The sequence below is a fragment of the Haliaeetus albicilla genome, chromosome 8 (genome assembly GCF_947461875.1).
Source record: "Haliaeetus albicilla chromosome 8, bHalAlb1.1, whole genome shotgun sequence".
Classification (NCBI taxonomy): Eukaryota; Metazoa; Chordata; class Aves; order Accipitriformes; family Accipitridae; genus Haliaeetus; species Haliaeetus albicilla.
In genome coordinates this window covers 59,268-78,943 of record NC_091490.1, presented here as the reverse complement: position 1 = coordinate 78,943, position 19,676 = coordinate 59,268, and the positions used below count along the sequence as shown (strand labels likewise).

Sequence of the window (19,676 nt, the reverse complement as noted above, 5' to 3'; positions counted from 1 at the left end):
ATTTCAGTTGAAATACACAGTAAAAGGTAATCGTGAAGAGGAGGAAATCTTTGACTGTACTTATGCTTGAGGAAGGTCTAAAGTTGTTTCAAACAGTTTTAAAAGCTAGCTGGTTAGTTTTACCCAGCCTATTCGTGTTAGTAGGGTGTAAGCTAGAACTGGACAAAGTAACTTTTTGGTAGACCTTTACTTGTAGAGAATTTCAAAGTGAGAATGTGTCTTTTGAATGCTCAAGTATTGCCAATGAATTTTTTAAGCCTTCCCTACAGGCTTTCAGATAAGGTAAAAACCTTATTCTCTTTAGCTGTCCACTTGCCTGATGAATTCTTTGGTCAAAGCCTGGAATTAATTTTTTTCAAGGTTTGGAAAAAAGTTACAGTAGGCTTTGTGTTGAGTGTGAGGGAATGAGAGCACTGATCAGGTTTTATCTAACTGTAAAGTTTAACAGAAATTTAAAAATAAGTTTTTCTCATTCCAGGTTACCTTTGCAAGTGCCACTTCTTTTCATCTAAGGAAACACTGTTCAGTACATAGGAATTTGCTGTTTTTTCCATGTTGTGTAGACAAAATAGAATCCTCTTCAGAATTTCTAGTCTAGTATAGACTGAGACACCCTGGGAATTAATATGTGGGTGATACTGCATGACAGTGTAGAACATTTCACTGTAGGTTGAAATCCTATTAATATTATTGGAGTTTTTCTCTGAAGAAGGTCTGATCAACTTCATTTGCTAAGTCAGCTGTGATTTGTAAAGGTCTTATAAGATTATAGGTTAAAAAAGGGGTGAGTATGTGCACAAACTAAAAACTTCTTAAGAATATTCTTCCATTCTTTGCATCAGCTTTTTAAAATACTGTATTTGTAGAAAGAGTCATCACAATTTTTCTTACACAAACAAAATCACCATTTTTGTTAAATGTACTGTGAAAAAAAAACTAGTTGCTCAGTGTGTCTATGTTAAGACTTAGTCATTTTGGTGCAGAATACATTGTTACCATCTACCTCTATTTTGTTAGAAGTACTGATAAGAATTTTTTTCTTAGCTTATGTAGTTAGAAACTTTGCAGTAATTAATCTGCTGTTCTCAGTTGTCAGTTACAGGTCCTTTATTAAAGGCTTTCAGAAATTTGTACTTTCATAATTTTTTTTTTTCCATGGAAATCTTTATATGGTAAAATCCTGACATTATCTTAGTACTTGATCTTAAGTACTGTTGTGTAGCCAGTGTTCCCAGCAATAAATTTTGCAAGAAGCTGTCTGAGAATTTGCGAAAGAATAATGAATAATTCAGGTACATAAAGTTGTGTGTCTGTAGGTATGTTTATTAAAAGAAAATCTCTGTGTGTGTGTGTGTGTGAAATCAACAGCCATTCTATCACCTTCTAAGAACACGGTCAAGTCCAGAGGTGTGGGCTTTATTCCAAAGATGCTGCCTTTCAGTTTTGTTGAGACAGCCTGGTAGGCGAATGCAGCCTTTTGAACTGTGACCATAAGAAAGGAAGGTGGACATTCCTTTTGTTTCTGCTTTTCTTGCCATACACTTAAATTTGTGTCAGAAGAGGAGAGAAGGCCTAACATCAGCTTCAGGAGTCTGAATGCATATGGAAAGCTCAGTGTAGGACTTGAAATTCAGGACAATGGCAGTAACTGGAATTGGTACCTGCTGTCTTCCATCTTTTGCTCTGCAGTGAGACTGAAGTTTCTGATGCTCGAATTTTTAAAGCTGTCTGATGGTGCTCAGTGCTGAGAGCACGTGCCTGTTCTGAGCTAGGAGGCTGGGGGCAATGCCTTTTGGGTGTCAGCTGACAAGCTGCAACTGTTAGAATTTCTCTTGTGAAGCTGAATAGCCATCAAAACTACAACTGTCCTCACAGAGTTGCTGACTTTGGTTTGGAGTGGTTTTTTTAATGCAGAGGTATTAAATTCCAGAGTCAAAATGTTGTCTAGTCAAAATGTTAATTGAAACAGTTTTAGTGGTGTATATTACATGCTAGTATACAAAGCAGCAGTACAGTGTTCTAAAACATGCATAGAAGGACATATATTGAAGACAGCTCTAGATGTAAACAAGCTTTATGGTTTTTATTGGGATCTTTTGGTATCTAAACTCTGGAGCAGGGGGAAAAACCTCTCTGAAGCTCCTGCTGAAACAGGAACATCCTGTTGAAGAATGAATGTGGGACAAAATAAGTTTGAATGCTTTAGTCCTGTTTTAAAGAGCATAGCAGACCCTTTCTTTGCGTTCCGGCATCGCCCTTCTATTGTCCGTCATTGCACATTTATAATGGAACGTGTTGCATGCCCAGCAACTCTCTTTACTGTTGTATCATGTACAGCTGTCCCAGTAACTGCCGCTTTCCAATTTGTTTTCCTTGACCGCAGAACCCCATCTCGGCACGGGGGAAGCGGAGATGCGGCCCTATGCCACCGGCCCGGCGGCGGGCGGGAATGAGCGGAGCGGCAGCCGCTTCCCCCTCCGCCTCGGGAGGCGGCCGCTCGGTCGCGGTGTGGGTGGGAGGCTTGTGCGCATGCGCGGGAGGGCCGCGTTTCCCGCCATTTTGAGAGGAGGCGGTGCTGGCGGTTGTGGGTGCGCCTCAGGCGGTGCCCGCGGTGAGGGGGGCGGCGATGCTGAAGCAGGGCAGCATGGTGGACACCTGCGGGCGGGCCGCCGCCTCAGAGTCCTGTACGGGCTGCGGCTCTTCCACGTCGGGGTTGGGCGGGCGAGCGGAGCAGGCACCCCGCTATACCTTTGGGCTGCTGCAGACGCCGCGCAGCACGGCGGACAGCACCGGCGACTTTTCCAGCGGCGGGGTGAGGCCGGGTAGCTCGAGCGGGGAAGGCCTCGCTCCCAGCCGGGCTGCCAAGGGTAGCAGGGTGAAGCCGTCGGTTCCCGGAAGAGGAGGTGGGGTGCGACATTGCCATCTCTGCCCGGTTTATCCCTTTCTTTTATCCTGCTGCCCTCTTTGCTTGGGTCGGGCTTCGAAAGAGCTGTTACAAGTGGTACTTGTACTGAGAAGGGGGCAGCAGCATCTCTTCGTCCTAGCGACCTCTTTTTTTTTTTTTTTTTTTTTTCGTTCAGCCCATCGGAACAATAGTAGTCGTTCCTCGCACTTCCTTAAATAATTTTTTATTATTTTCTTTATGTAATCTTCATAAATGCCACTATATGAGTTCCCTGCTGGGGCCAATAAACTGGTTTGAATTGCAACACAGTATTTGCTTTACTAGCGACCGGAACCACGTTCAGTTGGTTATGGATTTTGGTTTTGTGTTTGGTCTTTTGGTTGGTTGGTTTTGAGGTTTGGTTTTTTTCGGTTTGGTTTGGGTTTTTTGCCCTGGCCTTTGAAATAGTTTTAAGTGCTGTTATGCTTGATGTGCTGTAAGAATGTTGTGGGCCTATAATGTAACACTGCTGTTTGCCATCCTTTACATAAAACTGCTGTTAACGCCAGTCTCCTGGCTCTCCCCTGAGGACGAGACCCCTCAACAGCTCCTGCCTACTGAACATGTGTGCATCAACCAGTTCATAAGACTTGGTCCTACTATCAAAGTCTGTATCTTTGCAGGCAGAAAAAAATGGTTCAAATTGTATTTTTTCAGTGGAAAAACTATCAAAAGAATTGGAAATTCTTTTAATACTTGCTGAAATGCATTCTGAAGTACATACATCTCCATTATGCATAAATTGGCAAGAAAGTAACATGGTTTTGGGTAATGTGTATGATCAGTCATGAATCATTAAAAAAAAAAAACAACAAAGAAACAAAACTTAGAATGCTAATTTGAGTAAGGCATAACTTAAATGTTGGTTTTAAAAAATACCTGTAGATGATTTGGTTCATCTGGTCTTTCAGATTATGCTTTTCCCCATGTTATGCCAGATTCAGAACGCTCTAAGATAATAAATAGCAAAGTCTTGTCTGCCAAACTTCTGAGTGAACTTATGCCAAAATCTAAGCAAATGCTATTTTAAAAAATAATTTACATGCATTGCAATGCTGATTTGTCCACTCTTTTTAAAAAAAATTACAGTCTGAACTAATAATTTTTTTTAGCTGTCACAGTTTTGTAAGATTCAAACAGACAAACAAAAAAACCAAACCAAAAGGAAAAAACCCCAGTACTGTAAATATTTTTGTACCAACCATGAGAAAATGTCATGCAGTTAATGGGTCATCTGAGAGCAATACTGAAGTATTTTGTCTTGTAGATCAGTTTTTAGTGTAATAGAAGGAACAGAAACATTTGGTTTCGCATGTCTCAATACCTGGAATTTTGTAAGTTTTAAGTGGAAAAACTCTTTATATTTTAATTCGTTTTTAATCTTAAGAAGCAATTATCCAAGCTAGATTAAGGATGTGATGTTGTTTTTAGTCATCTCAAGAGAACTGGAAAGAAGTAAAATACTTTAAGTTATCAAAACTAAAGAATGATCTGAGAAAAAGAGATTTTGCAGGACTTAAAAAGGTAGATGAATCTTAAGATACCCGTGTAAAAGAAACCGCAGATAACAAAGACGTCCCAGCTTATTGCATGACTTCTAAGAGTTGAACTCCATAAATTCAAAGTGATATCATTCTCAAATGGAGGAATTTTTGCGCATGGTTCTTTGTTTTCTCTTACTGTACTTTTTTAAAAAAGAATGCTCAGCTTTAAAAAAAAAAAAAATTGTCATAAATGTGTGCAGTTTTAGATATAGATTTTAAAACTGATGAGCAAATGCAAGATAGAGCTGACTTACAGCATTCTTTCATAAATCTACAATTCATTAGAATATGAAATTATGCATTGTAAAGTGACTTCTGTTGCATTATTTCAGTCCAACAATGTAAACAAAGAATTTTACTGGCACTGCAAGTAGTGTCATTGTGGAAAATAACCATATTGATACAAGCTTGTTTTCAAAACAGGCTGATTTTTATTTCATTTTATACTTTGGAGAGCTTTTATAGAATGATATTAAAGGTTATTGCTTTAATTGCTATTTCTATTTCCAGTAAGAAGAACAAAGTTTTCTAAGCTATATATTTATATATTGCTTTCTGACTAAGAAATGATTCAAATCTTTTTTTTTTTTTTTCCATTTAAATGATAACACAGTTTATTGTGTCTGTTTTCAAAAGTTAATTTTTTTTCCCCCTCCCCTCAGAATCATATTTTGGGGACAAAAGTTCTTATGTAGAAAATGCTAGTACATTGAATCTCACGAGTTCTTCTTCTGTGCGAGGCCTGAATAGCACGTATATAGGAAAAACGCCCCTCTCTTCTGGTAGATCTGTTTGCAGAAGCCATACCCCTCTTATGGGATATTCAGGTAAGATTAATAGCTCTTAAAGGAAGTAGCCCCACTTACATTTCTAACGTTAATTTATTAAACATACTTTATTTTTTAGTGTGATACAGTAAGATACTGAAATATATTCAAAACACAAAACGTAATCTGTTTTGTACTACAGGATGTCTGCCAATGAAAGATGCACCCATAGGGGAAAATACTACTTTAGATATTGAATTGATGTTTTGGTATTGCAACCTCTGGTCACTTACTTGGCATTCATGTGTAAATTATCAGTGAAGTTAGAATTCAGACTTTTTTCAGATTGTCCAAAACTGAATTATTTTTGTGGACATGTTGGTTTGTGTGGCGACTGAACTGAAGAGCCCAAATTTATGCATATTTCTAATCAGTGTTTCTTTTTAGGTTTGTAATGTATTGTATATCACACATCATGATGTCATTCTCAGGTTTCTTGGTGCAAGTTTTATGTATTTTATGTTGGTATCTTCAAAGGTGTAGAACACTAGTTCTTCAGGAGAACACTTGCATAGTAGCTCATTGGGTGTACATTTTGCAGTGCTTCTTACGAACAAAGTTGTGAACAGGGTAATGATGCCTTGTGCCATGTTACGTGTATCTGTGCTCTGGTAGTGCAGAAGTAATGGGATTCAAAGTTCTTTCACAGTCTGACTAATCATTATCAGTTCAGTCTTTAGTGTTCTTGAAGTTATTTACTGGTAATTCTCTGAAGTAATGAAATTATTTTAAAATGTATTAAAAAAAATTAATCTATTCCTGGTAAGAATACAAATTGGCTCTCCACTTGCTACTGAATTGAATTACTGTTTTGCAAAAGGTAAGTAACATGAAGTTTGTCATTTCCTACAGCTGTTGTGATCCACAGTTTTCTTTGTGACTACTCAAGGAATTGAGGAATCAGAGTAACTATGAAGTTGAAATCCACAGACCAGATTTCTCTAGACTTTGTGCAACTTAACAATGAAACAAGCCCACATCTTCAGTTTCCTTTTGATTTTTTTTTTCATTGTGTTGTTTAGCCTGGAGAAAAGGAGGCTGAGGGGAGAACTTAACCTGAAAGGAGGTTGTAGCGAGGTGGGGGTCTGTCTCTTCTCCCGAGTAACAGGCAATAGGACAAGAGGAAGTGGCCTCAAGTTGTGCCAGGGGAGGCTTAGATTGGATATTAGGAAAAATTTCTTCACTGAAAGGGCTGTCAAGCATTGGAACAGGCTGCCCAGGGAACGGGTTGAGTCACCACCCTGGAGGTATTTAAAAGACGTGTAGATGTGGTGCTTAGGGACATGGGTTAGTGGTGGACTTGGCAGTGCTAGGTTAATGGTTGGACTTGATGATCTTAAAGATCTTTTCCAACCTAAATGATTCTGTGATTCTATGGTTCTATGTTTGTGTGTGTGCACATCTATATATTTGTTTATGCTTGCTGTATTGTATGTGACACTCCTTGATCAATCTTGCACTGATCTGTACTGAAGACAGCGTATCCAGAGTATCACATTCTGAAGAGCATTGGTTGGTCACTGTATTTTTTTTTAGTGTGACAAACTGAAAAACTAACCATTTTCCAAATAAAATTTTTGTAATTATCATACCTAAACTAAAATACTTATTAACTTCACCTTTTAGTTGCTTTTAAAGAAGAGTTAATATTGTAATCAGCTGCTGCTGATGGGCCAGGGGTTATTCTGAGTAGAAGATTCATAATAACAATTACATTTTCAGCAGGTCTCAGATGAAACTTTATGTGAATGCTGTTGCTGACATCTTGTGGCCTACAGAACATAGGTAGAATAAATGAAGGTTCAGACTCGGTTGTGTGCAGCATCAAAGATTTTGCTCAAGTGGTAGCCAGTTGCAATTCAAACAGCCTTTTAATATTAAGTTCTTAGATAAACTCTGATTCTGATCTTACCTTTCCCAATCACTAGTAGGATTAGTTTTGATTCTTGGGGTACAAATTGAGTTTACTCAGAGGAAAAGGGCAGGTTTGGTGTATTATGCCTTCTCAGCAGGATTGTTCTGTTTTGAGAATACTCTTATTCCATTGCTTTTTGAGAGCAAATTCTGTGAAGAACAAGGGAAGGTAATGGTGGAAGAGAATGTAAATAATCACTATGAAGCAGGTAGAGTTTATTGGTGTTTCAGATCAGTAAATGTGTCTGTGCTGTTTAGCTGTTTTTGAAAGTGTAAATGGGGCATGCTTTGTATGTGCACATATTTTTCTTACTTTGAATACTTTAGACTTAATGGTTATTTAATAATGCCATCTCTTCTGAACATTAAGTGAATTCAAGAAGGATTAAGTGAAGAATCTGTTCAATTCAGCTATTGTAAGGTTTAGTTTGGCTTTCAGCTGAAAGCTGAGAAGAGTGAGATCATGAAGGGTTTCTCCAGTTTGTCTGAGAAGTTATACCAAAGTGTATGTAGCAGCTGCTTTTCACAGAGTGGTAATTAAATTACTTCGGTATTGCTCAGCAAGTTACACATTTTCTCATTTGAATAGCACGGTCTCACAGTCTTTGGTCACAGATTTCCAAACATAACACATTAGTAGCTTCTCCAATAGAATTTGGAAGAATGTAACACCATTTTGCAAACATGAAGCAAAAATTAGCTGAGACAGCAGAAGAAGCACTGTATACATATTTTTGGTCTTTCATAGATTGAAAGAAGTTCAGTACATGGAGCTAAAATGGCATCACCCCATTAGTTAAATGTCATATTTAGGGAAAACAGTAGTGCTAGAAGACAGTTGGTTTTTAACTCGGTGCTATATAAAGTCCAGTACTGTATGAAGCGGTGTAGGAGGAGTGAGATGAAAGAATGTCCAGTCAACTATACTGCAGTAAGCCATGGTTGAACACAAAATAGCCCCATTTTTGAAATTAGCTATTTGGATCTGAATGACATGAGATTAGGAATCAGAGGTCTATAGAGTTGAGTTTAGGTATAAACGTCAGGTTTATTGTAAGTCTGTAGTACAATCCCAAAGTAGATCTGCTATATTATGTTGGGCAAATTGCTAGAGCAGCTGGGTTGGTGGTTTTATCTACATGGGAAAAGAAAGAGACCTGATAAGAAAATGAGGTTTAGGGTCTTCAGAAAGGAAGACGTGTTAAGGAGCTGTAATCTTTATTTTCAAGCTTAATCTTTTTAAGGGGTGTCTCGGAGAGATACCTGGATATTTGAAGAAGGAAATGAGATCAGTTGAGTTTGTGATGATATTTGGGAAAATTTAAGCCAAACCAATTTTAAGATACTAAAAGTGTTTTTTAAAAAGAAAACACCAAAATGAAAATCAAATTATTTGGTCTCAAGCATACTGTAGATATATATAAATTTATATATTTTAGAATAGTTCAGTAAGTTTAGTGTAAAATCAGATTAAATATATATATATTTAAAAAAAAAAAAAAAAGACATTTGTTTCCCCTAACTTGATGAGATCTAAGCCACCTCGATCAGAGTTGTGCTTTTTGTGGAATATTAACTTACAGTATCTCTCTGCAATTAATACACCTGATTTTAACTAGCAGTAATAGCTATGAATCGTTTTTAATTTAAAATGGGAAATGTTAATAATAGCCTGCCTTTTGGCATGTACTAAACATCTTTTTTGTTTAGTACAGAGATAGTGACTCAGAAACTGTATTTTCACTTGCTATGTGGTTAGGTCTGACAATCTTAAATGAGTGGTCTGACAATCTTAAATGAGTGGATTCAATCAGTCTTACATTAAAAAAGTATGATGTTCATACTTTGGAAAGTGTGCCTTGTCTGTATGGTATGGCAAGTAAAGATTTCAACAACCAGGGTTTCTGATTTTTAAGTTTCATAAATTAAAAGGGCTTTCCATGGATATGGGAATATAAACATATATATCACCTGGAATGTCAAAGTATGATTCTGTGAATGTATAGTAGTGGCTCATAACTGAATATATGCAACTGTTTTACAGTTACATCCTCATCTGCAGTCTCTGCTCATACTGTTGCGTCGGTTATTGTAGCTGTAGTAGAAGGAAGAGGCCTTGCCAGAGGTGAAGTAGGAATGGCCAGTATTGACTTAAAAAATCCTGAGGTGATATTATCACAGTTTGCAGACAATACAACTTATGCCAAGGTATTGTTGCATACTTAATTGCTGTATCCCTTACAGGCTAATTATTGTGACTTTCTTTCTTAAAAAAGCTTATGACTAATGGGAAATTAAATTTTTAGTCTGTAGAAGAAATTTCTCAAAAGTGAAAGTAATGACTTCTAGAAAACGTGCAATGTTGAAAGGACTGCTATTTTCATTACTGTGCCGCAGATTTTAGCTAAAGAGGAAAGAATGTTTTGCAAAAGAAAAATAGCCTTTCTGCAAAAAATACTGTGTTTGAACTATGTGGAAGTGAGATGCCTTGTTTTGAAGAGCATTGGGCAATATGTGGTAGTAGAACTTGCAAATATTTTTCATCAAACAACTCTTGAGGGCAGAACTGCATAAATGGAGGGGAGGGAGGGAGGGTAACTCTAGGGCTAGCTTTGTATGGTGGCATAAATATTCCTTCTCAGTTTGAAATGAAATTCATTCAATTTACAGCCAAGTGTTCTGCCTACCAGCACTGCATACTCTGCGCTAATTTGGAGAGTAATCTCTCTGCTTTATGCAACACCACCATTAATAAAACCTCTTATTTAATGGTGGTCTTCTGGGTATGCATGCTAGAAAATAATGTGGCTTGTAGCATCTTTACAATATTCAAAGAAATAAAAACTAAGTTTAATTAGGAGAATAAGTAGACATGACTCAGAATATAAACAGCTATCAAATCTATTTACTAAAATATATGTTGTATAATGTCATTTTCTTTGATCATTAGTGCTTTTAAAGCTTATCCTGGTCTTGACACAGGTAAGTACATACTGAACCTGGCAGCTGCAGAAATACTTCTGTAATACACAGTACTAAAAATCAAAATCAGATGTGCACCTTGAAAATGTGGGTGCATGAGAAAATGTAGACATTCAGATGACGATGTGGCAACTTAAATAACAATTCACTTAAAGGTTTGAAAGTGAAAAATTGATTTGCTTGTACCTAGAAGAAAAAGTCCCATGTAATCAAAAGAATGGTAAGATGAGAATTCTGCAAGGAAACTTCAGATTATTTTTATGGAAATTGTTTACTAATTTTAATGGTTTCATTAAGATTACAGTTACTTCTAAGAGTAAAAGGCTTTCTTTTTAGCAAGCAGTAGATGTGTTTAGAGTCTCCCCTGTTCTACTGTGTCAGGGTTAAGAACTGTATTATTGTCCCATGAAATTTATCTTTCTCGAACTGAGAAGTATTTTAGCTGCCCAGACTCCTCCCCCAACCCTTTACTTTCAGTTTTGACTTGAATTTAATGATAAAGTACAATTACTTTTAAGTCTCATACTTTGTCTTTAAATTCTGATAACATGACTCTCTTCTCTGTTACTCAGACTTATATCTAAGATACGTTTACATCTTCTATGACCGCCTGTCAGGCCACGGCCAGATTGTTCAGTATTTTCCTCCCTTACTACTCTAAAAGATGGCATTTTTATTTGTACACGTATCTTCCTAATTTTCCATTTAGGTTACGGCGTTCTCCATTCTGTAGGCATACCTGATACTGTATTGACCATCCAGTACAAAAAAAAAAAACAACAAAAAAACCACCACCAACAAAAAAAACCCAAAAATCAAAAAACGGAAGAGCTGCTAGTATTCAGCTACTTTTCCCAAAAGCACTACATGGCCTAGTTTCTTATCTTAGTTTCTAACGCCTTTAACAATGCTGTCTCTCTGCTGATCAGCTGTTTTCTTACAGTGTCACTATCCATGTTTTGCTAGTGATTGATATCAAACTTATTGTATTTTCTTTTTCTTGTGCACCCTTTTATTTTTGAATATTCTGTAAATTAAATCAGTAAAGTTTTCTTGTATTATTTAAGTTCCTCAAAGTTTGCTTTAACTGTGATGCCTCTGAAAAAACTTCGTAATGATTATCAGATATAATGGGTGGCGATAGCTCTCTCTCCCACGCCCCAATACCCTTAGATGATTTATTCTGTGTATTTTTTTTATGCTTGTTCACCTTTCCGTTGTTATCTGTCCCTTCTTTCACATCTTAACTTCTAAGCACGTAAAATATAGTCTGGTTTTCTTCATGTTTCTCCCTTGAGAATTTGTGGATGATGATACAAACGAGTGTAAATGCATAATGATGTTTGTCTTTTCTTATACAGTAAACAAATAGAAAAGCATATAGTGTAGTTTAAATCCCTACAGCAGGTGTGTGTAACATTATCAAAGCAAAACTGGTTTAAATATGCGCGTTTTAAGCCATATTGAAAAAGGTAAGACTGAGATAAATGTTATAAGAGGAGGTTAGAACAAAGTCTAAAACAAGTCTCAATCAAAAGATTATTAATATTCAGCCCTGTTGCATTTCTTTATCTTCCAGACCACCATTAACTTTATAGCTGCAAGCCTAGAAACTGCCATCTCTTGAAAATTGAGTCCTTCTCCCATCATAGCCATGGAATATAGTTTTGGATATTTATCTCTTTCTTTGACGACAAGCATTTTTCTGTGTTTAAATAACACGGGATAGATACCTTTTTTTTTTTTTTTTTTTTTAATTTAGTTCCATGTATATTTATATACCTGTATCTATAGACACAGATAAATTTGACTCATTAGTTTAGAAGTTAGCAGAAAATTTGGTCTTTATTTACAAGACTGGAACTGTGATTTTAAAATACAAGGATTCTGTAATTCTTTGTTGCTGGTTTGTTACCATGTAAAAATATTTTAGATTATATGGGGATTTTTATTTAATTATTTTGATTTTTTTTGTTGTTGTTGTTCAGGTTGTTACAAAACTCAAGATTTTAACACCACTAGAAATAATAATGTCAAATACTGCTTGTGATGCAGGGAACACAACAAAATTGTTCAGTCTAATAAGAGAACATTTCAAGGTAAACTCTTAAATTTCATTCCATATTTTAGAGTTCTTGTTGATCACTTTGCTGATCTGAGAGTTTTCCACAACTTCTAAAACCTTAAATGCAGTCAGATTTTGTGTTTTCTATGATGTTCAGGCCTAATTATACCATGGTAAAGAATAATCTAAATGCAGCTCCAATGCTGCTAGTTTTAATCCTGACAATTATAGAGATAAGTATATTACTGATTAAAGACAAAAGTTTTGTATTTGTGGCATTGAAGTAATTTGAGAATTACTGAACCTAGGAAAGATTCAGAGATGAAAAAATCAAGAATTTTCCTTTGCTCCTTTGTTTCCTCAACCTGATAAATAGACGGGGCTAATGTATCACAGAATAGGGAAAAAGGGCACTAGCAGGGTAAAAGAGGGTGAGATGAACTAATTTATGTAATTTATGAGTATTAAAGCCTCAGAACTTTTAAAAAACTGTATTACTGAATTGCTTCTATGGCTGCACTGCTGATAGCTTCTTCATGAGTCCTCTTCTACTTCCTGACCTCTCTCCTCTTTTTCATACATAAATCACTTGCACATCACACACATTCAGTTACATAGACCTGCATGTCTTTATTCCCTGTTTACCATTGAAGGCTTGATAATGATCCCTTGGGCTTAAACCTTGGCAAGGGAAAACCTTAATTTGAATGTGAGCATCGATCCTAGCATGAAAATAACTCTCCCTCAAAAGTCATTAATTTTAACCAAATTTCCAGGGGAGTGAGAAAACAGCTATGATAGATTAATCCCCAGGTTAAATTCAAAAGTTGGAGTAGCTAATTCTTGAGAGGAAAAGCAATATCCAAGAAAAAGCTTATGTTAATTTCCTAAAAATGGTAGTATGAGCCTTTTCATATGTATTCATTACCAGAGAGAAGGAAAGATGAGTGACAATAGCGTAGCTTGTGCTAATAAGCTAGAACGAATACTTCTAGAGACAGATTGCTGAACCAGTTGATAGATGAATCTGTTGATAGATTTTCTTAGAAACACATACCACTAGAAAAATAGAGAAGTCTGTCTAATGAAAAAATCTGTAACTTTTTCAACTATGTGCTTTTCCCCCCCATCTTCACAGAATGTGACTTTTACAACTGTCCAAAGAAAATACTTCAATGAAACAAAGGGGTTGGAATACATAGAACAATTGTGTGCGTCTGAATTCAGCACCATTTTCATGGAGGTTCAATCAAAGTATGTTTAAATGAGGAAAAAGCATACTGTGTCCAGATAAGGTTTTAACAGCTTTTTACATACTTAGTACACAAGTCTGTGGCTTGTTGCAAAAGTTAGAAAATCATAGAGCTGTTGTTTTATTTTTCCCCTCCAGTGTTTCTGATACATCTAGAAACTTAAATAGAAAGCCCGTTACACATTTTTGGGGGGTTTTTTGGGTTTTTTTTGTTTTCACAACTTTCCACTTTCTCCTTTTCATTCTGTCCTTAAAGATCCAACCTAACAGCTATGATTGACTTTCTTTCTGGCCTCAGCAAATGTTTTCTCTGTATCAACAATTTTAAGTAGTGTTACTTGGTGACCTGGGTCTTCGTTTCAAGCCACGTGTAACTACTGAAATATATATGTTCACGATACCAGCTATATAGTGTGGGGTGTCAAGTGTACAGAGACTCAAACATTCATGAATATTTGATTTTCATGCATATATGTGTATTATACATGGGTTAGTGTGTACTTAAAACATACTGCTTTTTCAGTGCTATCAATCCCAGTAGATGTCAAGCAGAAGTGTGAATGTGATTTCTGTAGTGCAGGGCTTGTTTTTATGAAATTCAAATAGCACTATTCAACATTAATTAAAGATTGTTTCTTTCCAAGGTATTACTGTCTTGCAGCTGCTGCAGCTTTGCTAAAATATGTTGAATTTATTCAAAATTCAGTTTATGCTCCTAAATCACTCAAGGTGCGTTTCCAGGGGAGTGAGAAAACAGCTATGATAGATTCATCATCAGCGCAAAATCTTGAACTAGTAATTAATAACAGAGATTCTCGGTAAGAATATTTAAGTTTACAAATTACATTTTTATAGAGTTATATTTCACCAAGTTTCCTTGACGTTTGTGTCAGAGCTGACTATTGTATTTATTTCTGTATGACAGAACTTATATACCATTCAGAGCTTTTAAAAAAACATTTGGACAGAGAAATGCATTACAATTCAGCACAAAATTTCTAGGATAGGAAATCCTACAAGTGAGTTGCGGGAAGAGATGATACATAGCCATATTTATATTGATGTCTATATTTTATTCAAACTTATGATGTTGATGCAAGTTTTCACAGATTGTGGAATGAAAGAGGCAACATTTCTGCAAGAAGTTACTTACGTTGGATTAAAATGCCTAGGTTTTATTCATTTTACACAAGCTAAACACTCCAGGCTTGAAAGGCTGTTTTGTTTTCCTTTAGCTCTAAGGAATAGTGGCAAGCAAAGTAATTTCTATAATGATGGTCACATGCAATGTGGTACTTGATTGCATGGTAGTTCTCCACAATGAAAACAATGCTTGGAGCACTTCCTTCACCAGGAGTTACTTGTCTTCTAGGCAGAAGAAGCTGCAAGGCTTACCTTCTCAAGACTGTTATGCTTCTGGTTATAAAGCGAAAGACTTTGAACTTGCACTTTGCTGCCTGCCAAGTTCTGAGATCCACCTCTGTTTAGAAGTCCACTCATCACCCTGATATAGAAAGGGGAGCCTGGAGATTCTTCACTCTCCAAGTATTACTCGTAAGAGCTTTCCACTTGGAGAGATGTCATAGCATCATAGAATGGCTTGGATTGGAAGGGACCTTTAAAGATCATCTAGTTCCAACCTCCCTGCTGTTGGCGAGAACATCCTTGACTAGATCAATCATCCTTACCCTTCTGCCACTGCTCTTTTTCTTTTCTTTTTTGAAATTTTTGTCGGGATCGCAGAGTACACAGATGTGTTCTTCAGAAGTGGGAGATAACTATAGTTTCTGCTCATCTGTTGTGCACTGCCCCCAGTTCCTCCTTGTTTGCTCTGTTTCTTCATATGTAACTGCAGGAGCCATCCACTCTAAGATTGGTACCCTCAGAGCAATATTTTGCCAAAAGCTGCTCCTAATTCCACAGATGGTTTTGAGGAGGAGGAGGTCACAGGAGGAACTGAGCAACAGTAAACTGCTTTAAGATTTTTTTTTTTTTTTTAGCATTATTGCTGCAGAATTTTTGCTGACCCAGTAACAAGTTTGAATCAGACCACACACAGCTATTTTCATTACATAGATCTTACCGCTAAAGCCTGGTTATATATCTTTGTATCAGATATTAACAGGTAAAAGTTAATAGTACAGGCACACACCAGAAACACCTAAATTGAGTTCTTATGCCAGTACTAATTCTGGAGGGGCTTGTCTCTCTTCATTTACTGTATACAGAAATGAACCATCAATTGCTTAAAGGTAGGCAGTGTGGATATTATCCCAAATGTAGAGTTCCCCTTAAGTGTTGTCATGAGTTGCATCTTATGGTAAATATGTTCTTAATAAAACTGGCTTTGAATTTTTCCCCTTTTTTAATTCTCTTGACTATTGCTTTGTTCTTTTATACCATAGTACAGAAACTCCTGAAATACCATCTCTCTATCTTTATGCTGTTTGTTTTGTATACTTGTATCAGATTTCTTCCTATTCAAGTTCTGTTTTCAATCAATATGTTTATATGGCCCCAGTGTTTTCACTGGCCTTCTTTCAAGCCAGTAGCACTGAAGGTTTCTTGTTTCTAAAACTGTTAAGGTGTGTACTAGTTGTAAATATTGTAGACTGTTTATTTTAAAGATACAATCAACCCTTAAGTGTGAGGCCCTGGGATGTGTAACACGAAAAAGCCATGAACATGAAAACAATATTTAGAAATCATAAGCATGTTATTTTTCTCCTGTATTGACTGTCAGTCCTTTAAAAAAATAAAATCAAAGCTTATTTCTCTCTTGGACTCCTAAGTATTTTAAAACATTTTCAGAAAGGTATTTTAGTGAAAATGTTCTGATTAGTATTTGATCTCAGATTATAATTTGTCTCCTTTTGTAGCGTTTGTTTGTTTTTAATTAGTTCAATTGAGAGGAAAAATATGAACTTGAACTACTGCAGTAGGAATGGAATACTACTACAAAAAATTAGAAAAATATGGAGTACAAATGTATCTCTATACTTTGGAAAATGATATAATGAGGACTAATATTAAATTACCTGACTTTCTAAACTGCTGTAGTTCATATAATATACATGGCAAATAGAGAGGTACTAAGCATCCCAAAAGCATGCCTCAAATTTGTAGGATACTCTTACCTGGAAATATCACTTGACATTTACCATCTTTATTTTTGTGAGTGTATTCTTCACATCTGTTTTGTTTTCAAAGGAATGGTCACACGCTTTTTGGCATCCTAAATTACACTAAAACTCCAGGTGGAAGTAGAAGACTTAGATCCAATATCCTGGAGCCACTAGTTGATGCCGAAACAATTAACACGAGACTGGACTGTGTTCAGGAATTACTCCAGGATGAGGAGTTCTTTTTTGGTCTTCAAGCAGGTAGTAGTTTATTTTTTAATACATAGTATTATATTTCTTTTTAAACATTTTTTCTAATCTATGAAAGTATACAGTGTGACTCAATATGTTTGAAAAGTATTTTTTTAATGATTTGTTTGGTGACACTTATATAGTGGACACTTAATTTTTGAAGTAATCTTCATTATGATAGTGATATTTTTCTCAAGTATTTTGCTAAGAAAAGTTAATTTATCTGATAAAGTGGATAGAAGTCAGTGAGCCAATAGCTTTTTCAAACAATTTGAGTTTGTCCTCTTTACTTCTATGGCTAGATACGCACTATGTTGGAAGTATACAAATACGCATAATGTATATATTAAAACCAAATAAAGGCATCGCTGATGTAGTATTTGTTGTGTATGCATATCTTTTTCTGTTGCTCCATAAAACATAGTGGTCCAGACAAATGTAAAAAAAAAAAACCAACAATACCAGAGTATGAGTTAGTCCACCTGAAGTTGGATTGTGTAATCTTAATCGTTATCACAAGAGAAATATGATTCAACCTAATAAAGAATATTGCTGAATTGATATGTCCACCTCTACAATTATCACTGCATGCTTAGGTGTAGTAAGTATAGCTATGACAAAATAATGTAGATAGCTATTTTTAACCTGCTTTTTTCCCTAGTAAATAATTTTTGAAGATAGAATGAAAGAAAAAGATTAGCATAAGTATCACTAAGTAATTATGTGCATTAAAAAAAAAGATTTTATTACAATTTCAGTTCAGTTTCTGATCTGTTTACTTTTGTTTTACAGTTATCTCAAAATTCCTGGATACAGAACAACTACTTTCAGTTTTGGTACAAATTCCAAAGCAGGATACAGTATGTTTTGAAATATACCTTAGATGATCAGTTATCTGGCTATAACATGCAATATATAAATGTGATATCTAGAAATAAGCATGATATGATAAGAAAAAGTCTGTACCTTAAAAAGACATGGAATATTGTTATCGTAGATGGAGAATGTATCTTTACAGCAGTAGAAGATTCTCATAGGAGAATGTTAGAAAAATTTGGGTTTGCTTCAATATTGCATTTATCTTAATTTATGCAAATTGACTTCCAAAAATGTTTACTTTTTCATCACTCCCCACCTTTATTCTTCATAAGTGTACATCCTATTCAACAGTACTGGAATGAGAGAGAGGAATTTTCGTCACATCAGCATAAAAGGAAAAAGTGTATAACAAATTTACTCTCTTGGTTTTGGAGGTTAATGCAATTTTTGATAGCCTAAAGAAAATTAAGCATCTTTCTTACTAGAAATTAAATAATTTCTTAGTTTTCATGTAAGACAAATTAATAGAAGTCAGTGTTTATTGCCTGAAAAATTATTTTGAAAAAGGCTCTTAAGAAGCACTCTGACTTTGCTCAGCTGTGCTTGTAATACAGACAAACTTAAATCTGTATTCAATTACTAAGTCAATTGTGTAAACATACAAAGCCAGAAGTGGGACTTACCTGTTCATTTCCAAGATACAGACATATAAGCTAAGCGCAACTTTTTCATGCAGGAGTTAAGTGTTTCCTCTGAACAACAACCACCTGACAGAAAACAATATACTTGCTTCCACAGCATAAGCAGTACCAAATGAGACGGAAGTTTCCGTTACACTGACTGTTCTCATAAGCAGAGAACCTTACGTCTCAAGCACAGAGAGAGAGAGATCTAGGTTATGAATACCGTCTGGAAGTCCCTTCTGCATCCAGTTCTCAACTTGACCCATGCTTCTCTGTTAACCTTTGAATGCAAGGAATAAGTAATGTCTTGGAGAACTGATTACTCTTAAGTTTTCTCAGGGTCCTGTGTTGTGGATTAAAAGAGTGCCCTGCTCTTATCTGTTACCTTAAATCACACATTTTACAAGGCGGACCAAAATGAAATGCAGATAAAAGCATTTATTCATAGAAGCATAACTAGACAATAAAGCTATAAATGCTTACAACAACATAGTTCAGTTGAAAGACAAGCAGTACTTTATCTGCTTATGTGAAGGCTTCAGCATTAAGGTATTTTATCCCTTATCCACTTGACAGTGGCAGCCATGGTTTCAGTCTGCGTGAGCACCTTAGGCCTCATGTTGCATCCATTAGAGTGCATTCAGGAACTTGACCAACAGAGAAGGCTTCCGTGACAGATCACCTTTGGGAGAATTACTGAATATACCTTCAGATTCAAGTTCCTTAGAACCCTGCTTTCCTCCTCAGTATTTGTAGCGAATTTCCCCTTTGAAGTCTTCTAGGAGCTCAAGACAGATTTAATCTTTTGCCTTGAAACTCATGCTGTAACATTTTTAACCAGGAGATAGTTGTGATTAATTAAGGTTTCTCTTCCTTCAGTGTGCTAATGTGTCATTGTTAGATGGGAGGTCAACTCCTGTTCTTGGCTATTTTGTAAACAAAAATTGCTGAAGGGGATATAAAAGCTCTCTCCCCACTAGTGACTATTAACATGTTTCAAAGAAATTTTTTTTTTTTTTTCATCAGTCTCTGACTTGTATATCAATCTGTACGTTAACACATGCAATACAGGTATCAAAACAGGTTAAATACCTGTAGCTTACTACTGGATCTCGATTGAGACCAGACACAACGGTTAACCATAGTGAGCTTGACATTACTGAACCTCAACTTTTTTCTACTAAGCATATTTTAACCATTCCATTATAAGTTATATTTGCCTACTGTACTTGAGTAGGATATTTCTGCCAATGCTTTTGAAGCTTACACTTG

At 36.0% G+C, this 19,676-nt stretch overlaps 1 protein-coding gene across 5 annotated transcripts in view; it reads left to right on the top strand.

Moving 5' to 3' along the window:
* Positions 1–1,468: 1,468 nt before the first annotated feature.
* Positions 1,469–19,676, top strand: part of MSH4 (mutS homolog 4) — a 35,606-nt gene continuing 17,398 nt past the window's right edge. For 3 of the 5 annotated variants that reach the window (XM_069788363.1, XM_069788366.1, XM_069788365.1), the window contains exons 1-8: positions 1,469–2,812; positions 5,151–5,315; positions 9,274–9,437; positions 12,200–12,310; positions 13,415–13,530; positions 14,173–14,346; positions 16,739–16,911; positions 17,695–17,762. In XM_069788363.1, the coding sequence (XP_069644464.1) occupies positions 2,413–2,812; positions 5,151–5,315; positions 9,274–9,437; positions 12,200–12,310; positions 13,415–13,530; positions 14,173–14,346; positions 16,739–16,911; positions 17,695–17,762 (1,371 nt within the window). In that variant the 5' untranslated portion in view covers positions 1,469–2,412. Of the gene's footprint in view, positions 2,904–5,150; positions 5,316–9,273; positions 9,438–12,199; positions 12,311–13,414; positions 13,531–14,172; positions 14,347–16,738; positions 16,912–17,694; positions 17,763–19,676 lie in introns of those variants that run through there. The other 2 variants (XM_009921466.2, XM_069788367.1) reach the window with 2 other exon arrangements.